Source organism: Notothenia rossii (assembly GCF_949606895.1).
Source record: "Notothenia rossii genome assembly, chromosome: 6".
In the NCBI taxonomy this organism is placed as follows: Eukaryota; Metazoa; Chordata; class Actinopteri; order Perciformes; family Nototheniidae; genus Notothenia; species Notothenia rossii.
In genome coordinates this window covers 27,984,957-27,992,218 of record NC_136909.1, presented here as the reverse complement: position 1 = coordinate 27,992,218, position 7,262 = coordinate 27,984,957, and the positions used below count along the sequence as shown (strand labels likewise).

At 37.0% G+C, this 7,262-nt stretch overlaps 1 protein-coding gene across 2 annotated transcripts; it reads right to left on the bottom strand.

The window, feature by feature from the left end:
- Positions 1–375: 375 nt before the first annotated feature.
- Positions 376–7,028, bottom strand: LOC307042532 (major facilitator superfamily domain-containing protein 10-like). 2 transcript variants are annotated; one of them, XM_079686468.1, is made up of 13 exons: positions 6,639–7,028; positions 5,401–5,585; positions 4,443–4,539; positions 4,232–4,335; positions 3,891–4,049; positions 3,429–3,620; positions 2,708–2,810; positions 2,476–2,587; positions 1,814–1,922; positions 1,608–1,698; positions 1,240–1,287; positions 1,062–1,151; positions 376–908 (listed from the first exon to the last, which is right to left on the bottom strand). In XM_079686468.1, the coding sequence occupies exons 2-13, from the start codon at positions 5,551–5,553 to the stop codon at positions 805–807; spliced, it is 1,362 nt and encodes a 453-aa protein (XP_079542594.1). In that variant the 5' UTR covers positions 5,554–5,585; positions 6,639–7,028; the 3' UTR covers positions 376–804. The 2 variants fall into 2 exon arrangements, with proteins under 2 accessions (XP_079542594.1, XP_079542595.1); XM_079686469.1 differs by lacking the exon at positions 6,639–7,028 and adding an exon at positions 6,568–6,616.
- Between the last annotated feature and the right edge of the window lie 234 nt (positions 7,029–7,262).

Genomic DNA, 7,262 nt, shown 5'->3' with positions numbered 1-7,262 from the left:
GATGGAAATACAAAATCAGTAGTACCATAAGTGGTTACCAAACAGTGTCACAGCTCTCTGTCAATCATATGTCTTTAATATCTTTGCATCCTTGATGACATTTTATATTGAATTATACTGTTGTATTTGGTAGTCTTTTCTGCTCCCTCGTTATATTATGTGTTATTGATGCCATTATTTAACCATATCATCAGTCGGGTTTACATTGATAACATACATTTGGTAACTGCTGCTATTTATCACTACTCTTACTTGAACAATACCACTGTTAACCTTGACATATTTTTCTTGATATTTCCTTGTTTAGTTTAAATCTTAGATATGTTTTGGAATAACAATATGTAGTCAAGTTATAGTGTAAAGAAGCAAAACATGAAAATACTAAATGAAAGTTTATTAAAAACATTTTTGTGCGATCTTTAAGTGTGATACAATATGTATTCAAAACAATAAGAAAAACATAAAATAATTCAACTTTAAAGTAAAATGCTGCTTGTGAATTCTTAAAAAATGCATTATAAAAAAAGATCTACAAGCATAGTTGTTCTCTGTAACCCACGCTATCCCACACATGTGCTCATTCAAAAAGGTAAAATGTAATTTGTTTAATATTAGCACTTGGTTTTTGGCATCTGCATCGTGAAAGATTTATTTCATGTGAGGATACTTTGCAAACAGTGCAAAGGGTATACATCTCATTATTATGTTTGTATGTATCAGAGTAAGACACTAATGCTTTTTCTCCCAGCCGATGTAAACATTATAACATTAATTCAAACATAAAAAATGTCTGCAATCAGTCTTTCACTCCTCCTTTAGCCTGCTGGCTGTTCTCAGGAGAGCCAGAGGAATAACGAAAGAGGCCGATGTAAGGAGAAAGCAGATCTGAGCTCCAGCTATCCAGTATACTGTGAAGAAAAAACACAACAGTTATTATAAGTACACCGCAAAGAGCTTATTTTACAAGGCAAAAATATTCATACACAGTGCACACATAGGTACAATATGTCATATTTTGGATTTTAGCAGCATTTGTTGCCAAGGCTGTCTGTCTTACTTACCAGAGGATGATACAACTGGTCCCAGTGCTCTGGCCAGAGCGCCCAAACTTCGCAGAATCCCCATCACTGTGCCCTTCTGATTGGCTGACCCTGTAGATTTATCCACAGTAGATAATCAGCAACATTGTGGACAATGGTTTGTACGTTTTCATAAATATAAAATAATTAAGATGCTAACCGTGGTCAGAAACAAGCGTAGACAGGCATGGAACAACTATTGCAGCCGCTGTTACAAAAGTAAATTACATTAGACGTAAACACAGGGTACATCAATATTGATATATTGAACAGTATTCTTTTTGTGTGAATTTGATTAAAAAGGCACTGTGTAGTTTATCTATGTTCACTGTTGAAAAGTCTTACTTTTTTGCTACGTGGTTTGGTATTATATTTTCAATCTCATTTATTTCAAATTGTAAATCTACTTACAGTTCATGCATTAAACAATTTTTTATCAATTATATTTCACAAATTCCCTACAATTTACCTAGGTCAAATATAGGGTCTAACTGTCTGAACATGACACAAAATGAAAAATGAGCTCACCAAATGAGTATAACGCCAATCCAACGTAAAGCATTGTAATATTCCATGAGAGCCCAATGAGGATAAACGCTGGGATTAATGCAATGATTGCCTAAAAGAAGAAAAAAAAGATTAATTAAAGAACTGTGGTTTATCATGTATTTGCAGCAATGTAAAGAGTATTTTATTGTGCAGCTATTTGTCATGTAAACAGAAGGAACTCCTACCACTTGAACAGCCCTGATATGCTGCCCAGGTTTGATTCTGCGAGCATAACCCCCCTGTATGGAGGCCATGATGACACCGATGAAGAAGAACATCTTTCCCTGCTGCATACTTGAAAAAGTAAGAACACAGGTTGTACAGCTTTTTAAGTGCAAGATGAAAGCACTTTTAAGGAACCTAAACCAAAAAAAGCCCAGATTCTGGAAGCCTTGATCTATAGCAAAAATGGTATAGCGAATATTGTACTTATAATATATAATTCCTCTATAGGTTCAAATGTTCAGAAGGGCTTTTTTGTCATGAAAAAATTGTATTGCAAATAAATATATGTACATAATTCCTCTATAATCGAAGCAAACAATGTACATTGTCTCTACTACTGGTTTGAGATGCAGTAACAAACAAATATGATGATGGGATTGTTTGATTTAAAATATTTTAAAATACTTTTGGTTTGTGTGAATTAAACACTACATGATCTTGAACAATTAAGCATTTTTCCCGGAGTAAATGTGTATTAAAGCATACTCCTAACCTCAAATACATATAAGTTCAATGAATTCCCTAAACTTTTAAGACTTTGTATGAACCTTGTAACAGGGTTGGTGTCCAGGTGTGTTTACTGTTAATGAGGGAGGCCAAAGCTTTATCTTTGAATTCATACCTTGTAAAGTGGAAGCGTTGGTGAGTCAGAAAACTCAGAGTGAACTCCAGACCAGAGAACAGGAAGAGGTAACAGAAATAAACCAGACCCAACGCTTGAAGTTTCTGCATTCCTGTAAAGAAATGTCCACCTTTTATCCATCAATGGGCCAAAGTTCATCCATGCATTATAAATTGGTCCAATACGTGTAAGCTTTTGCCTCACAGAGCAATCCAGTCTGTGCTGCACTCACTTTGTTTTGGAGGTGGATCTTTTGTTCTGCTAACAGCTGAAAAATGGAACAACGATAACGGGTTGAGAAAGTCACTGGACTCCCCAAATGTTGAAGATGAAGCCTAGGATGCAAACAGAAAAACCAAAAGATACTTTTATACATATTTGTTAGAGAGTGTACTTTAAACAAATATATTTTATTTATAAATATTGTATGTTTTCGAGCTCCAAAATGCCTAAACATAGCTTTTGAATTATGTTGCCTTGTTTTTTCTTCTGTGTGGGCTTGTACAAACTGTACTTGGTTGACAGCTCTTTCATTGTTTCCTTTATCTTTGTAGTACTTTTTAGTGCAAGACAATGTACACTGTCATTGTTCTTAGCTCATAAAGTTTGGCAACACCAGGTAATTCCAAGCATACCTACACCCAGCTGACAAGACGTCTAAATACAAATCACTTCCTGGAGTCTATTCAAGAAGTTCCAAGAAGTAGTCTGGCATTACCCAACATCAATGTGACGTTTTCACAAGTTTCTGCACGGATTAAACAAACAGGTTAATTAGTGAGCCAACATTCTTTTTACTTTGGATAAAAGCCAGACAAGCTGTTATCTCCTGCGTACAGACTTTTTGCTAAGCTATGAAGAGATATCACAGCAATATAAAGCGTAGTCCCCGTGTCTGGCTAAGTTTGTCACTTGGCTGAGTGAATGTTTCCAAAATAATTTTCATAACCAACCTTGGCATCCTTTGTGAGCGTCTCTGGCATCATGACCCAGATAAAGAGCAGGTCAGCAACACTGAAGGCCAAGGCGAGCAGAGCTGGAGTTTGGTAGAAGACATTTCCCGTTGTTCTGGAGCGGAGGGCAAAGTAGGCTCCCATCAACGGGCCCACAGTGAAGCCTAGGGAGAAGGCGATGCCGATCATAGCCTGGTGAGGATACAAATAAAGTTAGATTAAGGACATTTACCTGATCATCTAACAGATAAAAAAGACAGCAGGAGTGGATATTCAGCAACTTCATGTCCACTAGCGAAATGTTGGTGTCAGAGCCCTGGTTAAAGATTCAAATCAAAACTAGCAGTACTTTCACACATCTAGCAAAAAGATTGAGCATACATTCAATCACATTATGTAGTTTTAAGGTATCATATTATTACAATACACTTCCTGTTATGGACAAAGAAAGTCTGTGCTTACCATTCCTCTGTTCCGTGCTTTTGGGCAAGGCAAGTCGGCAACGATGGCAGTGCAGAGGCTGACGTTGCCCTTACAAATGCCACCAATTACTCGAAACAAAAGGAACATGCTGAAGCTCCGGGAAACGGCCCAGACCGCATAGGAGGAGATCAGCCCCAACTGGAACACAAGGAACCCAATTAGACCTAGTTGAATCACGTCGGATGGAAAAGGCTGCATGGTTTCTTCTTCACAAATTAAGTGTGAGTATTGCCAAGTGAATGATTCTAGTTGCATCTAATGTGGAGGGATACTTATATATAGAAGTTATTAAAAAAGGTATAATATGTCGCTTCACTCACTGTGGTAAGAATGAGCAGGGGCCGCCTGCCATAACGGTCAGACAGGGCTCCGGTTACAGGTGAGGATAGGAACTGCAGCAGTGAGAACAGCGACCCTATCAGACCTGAAATTCATCAAGGAGCACGTAATTAATTAACTCTCTTTGCATAAATAATATGTGTATTGTTTATAGTGTCATAAAAGATAGAGCTCCACATAGGCTAGCTATACCTCCAAACAGGACACTGTTGTATTTTTCTTCCATAGGGATCCCCAAGGCCTCCCTAAACAAGTCCACAAGACTCTGCAGAGACTGATATACGCCATCCTGTCCAACAAGTCAAGGAAAATACAAAATCACACTGGAGAATAATAACAGAGGTCCACTCAGCATGAGTCAGCACGCAGACACTCACACACGCAGCCAATGGCTGATAATCTAACAACTCCTGAGTTGGTTTTCATGGATGATATTCTTCACATAAGGCTTCCTTTGTTCACTTCTGCACATCATCTGGCCAAAATACAACACTCAAAATGCTTTTTTAACCACAGTCGAATCAGTTTCTAAAGTTTGAAACTATAAACACTGTCACGCCGGTGAAACTGATCTTGCTCCGGGACCAGCGCTTATCGTCTGGCATCCATACCCTCTAAACTATTCTGGGATTCAAACTTACAAAAAAAAATGGTCATGTGATAATTATATCTCTAATCTTCAGGGAATCAATTACACTTAAGAAGTAAGAAAGCAAGACTAGTAACTGATCGGCTCGGGGATTGTCTGTTAAAATCTCTTTTTAAAAGTAACTATTTGAAGGTTTATCCTGATTTCAAATGTTTTCTTATTAGATTTCTACAAGAGTTGTTGATAACTCTTTATATATGTTTTGCTTATTTTATTGTGGCCCACTTAATATATTACGGAAAGGTTTACCATATGTTTTTACATTTGTTACCCAATTTGATCATAAGCCTACTACATTCTGTTCTAGTTAATATATTATCAAAATGGTTGCCTTTTAATTTCAACTACTTCAAATATCCATATTGAAACAATATAAAAAAAGTTCACCGTTGATTCTGATTCTAATCACCAACACATTTCAAAAGCACATTTCGAGTCAGCAGACTGCTGTAACAGTACCTTGTAGGGGTTATACATTGAAATAAAGCAAGCAAAACTAACCCTGGTTTGTGCATAATGGTCTAAAATGGATGGTAGTAGAGGTAGAATCAGTGTAAATCCCAGCAGGTCCAACAGCAGTGTGATAAACACAATGTTTATGACCTTCGAGGAGAAGGCACCACCATTCTCTGCAGATTTGTTTATGCCTGACATTCCTCAGACTGAAGTCGGTGTCCTTACTGGTCCTGTTCACAAGTAAAACACATAGTATTCATTAGAAGAGCTGCACTGACATGAAAATAAAATCATAGTAAATTCAATTTTCAAAGCATGCCAACAGATCTGCATTTGTATCCCAAAGAACAAGTTAAAAGCAAAAGTATCACAATTACTACACACAGACAGATTTCACAGTTCTGTTATTTCCTAATAACTTCAATGAGAGCTTCCTCCAAAAAAAACGGTTTAAAAAAACATTTTGTACATTTCCTCAAAAGACCTGCTTCGTTTAAGACCCAGTAAAACTTTCAATCACTTAGAAATCATTATTGAACATTTTATTCTCAAAATATTTAGATTTTATTTAGATAAAATAAGTATTTAATAGTTTTTTTTTATAAACCTTGTCACTTTTTGCTTAATGAATTATAGCAATAATAACAAAAACACAACATTTATATTTCTACATTAATATGCACTATAATCTAATCTAAATGACAAGCAACACAGTTGACGCATTATTGTGCATGTCCAACATAGATTTGAATTATTAGTAGTTAACTTAAAGTGAATCAACTAAACATAGTCTCAATTTTCTCTATAATGTATTAGCAGCACACTGCATCGTTCAGTCCTGGAAAAGTCCTCTTTACAGTATGTCAGTTACTGTTTAGTAAATATACGTAAACCAGGCACATGTAAACTGAAGCTGTATGTAAGTAGCTAGATGTTTACAAAAGTAGATGTGCCTTGAATTTTGCAATCTATAGTCTTTACTACTTCTTACAGTAACTCATCAGGAAAGAGAGACAAAAGGTGTAGCTCAAGCAGGAAGGAAAATGCTCGGATCAAAGTTTTTCTCAGTTTATAACTCCTCAGTAAATGCACACATGCAAAGATTATAGTAACTACAATAAGTCTAACAAATATAGCTCCAATAACTTAAATCAGATGTCCTACAAGTGGTTGCCTCCGCACAGTTATGTTCTGATATCGATCCGCACCTACCAGCATCACCTCTCCTCGGACAGGCAGTGTAACAAAGACCACAGAAACATTTGAACAGCTTCTATACTTACACTATCGCCGCAGATCACACCGAGAGCTGTCTACTCTCTCCCTCTCTCACCAGTCCATTATTATAAGTCCACACCAGGAAGCTGGCTCCTCTTTCATTTGGATGACAAGAATGTGTCGTAACCGTATGCAGAAGAAAATGATGCATTCACGTGTTCCTCGTAAACTCGTATTTCCGCGATGCGCACTCTTTCGTGTGGCAGAGGTGTAAAGCTAATTTACTTACCCACCGTAGGCTACTGGTTTGGAAACCCATTTCCGCGAACGAGAAGGAAACAATGTACTGTATGTCATTTGAACAAGAAACCATTTAAAAAAAAAAGAATGACCTAGCATCACAAAATCCTAAGAAACTCCATATTTTGTCTTTTAATCTCAATGTTTTGTATTAGTATTAGCATCTTATTAGTTCATTATTACGACTCGATATTTCAATATTACGATTTACCTGTCATGGTCCAGTACAACTAATGGGAGTCTCCTCCGCGTATGGGGAGCCCTGCGCAACCTGAAGGCCTCACTCTGATTCTTCTTTTATTTTAAGAAAGTATAGGTAAGGGGCTGCACAAAACTGCGCATGCGCACCTCCGCCAAAAAAAGAGCACCGGGTCATTTGAAAAAAGGCA

Bases quoted from the DNA above. Each gene is read 5' to 3' on its own strand.
- LOC307042532 (XM_079686468.1), bottom strand. From the start codon at position 5,553: ATGTCAGGCATAAACAAATCTGCAGAGAATGGTGGTGCCTTCTCCTCG. The intron at 1,288-1,607 runs GTGAGCTCATTT...CTTTTGTAACAG, and splicing joins ATTGGCGTTATACTCATTTG to CGGCTGCAATAGTTGTTCCA. The intron at 1,152-1,239 runs GTTAGCATCTTA...ATAAATCTACAG, and splicing joins TACGCTTGTTTCTGACCACG to GGTCAGCCAATCAGAAGGGC.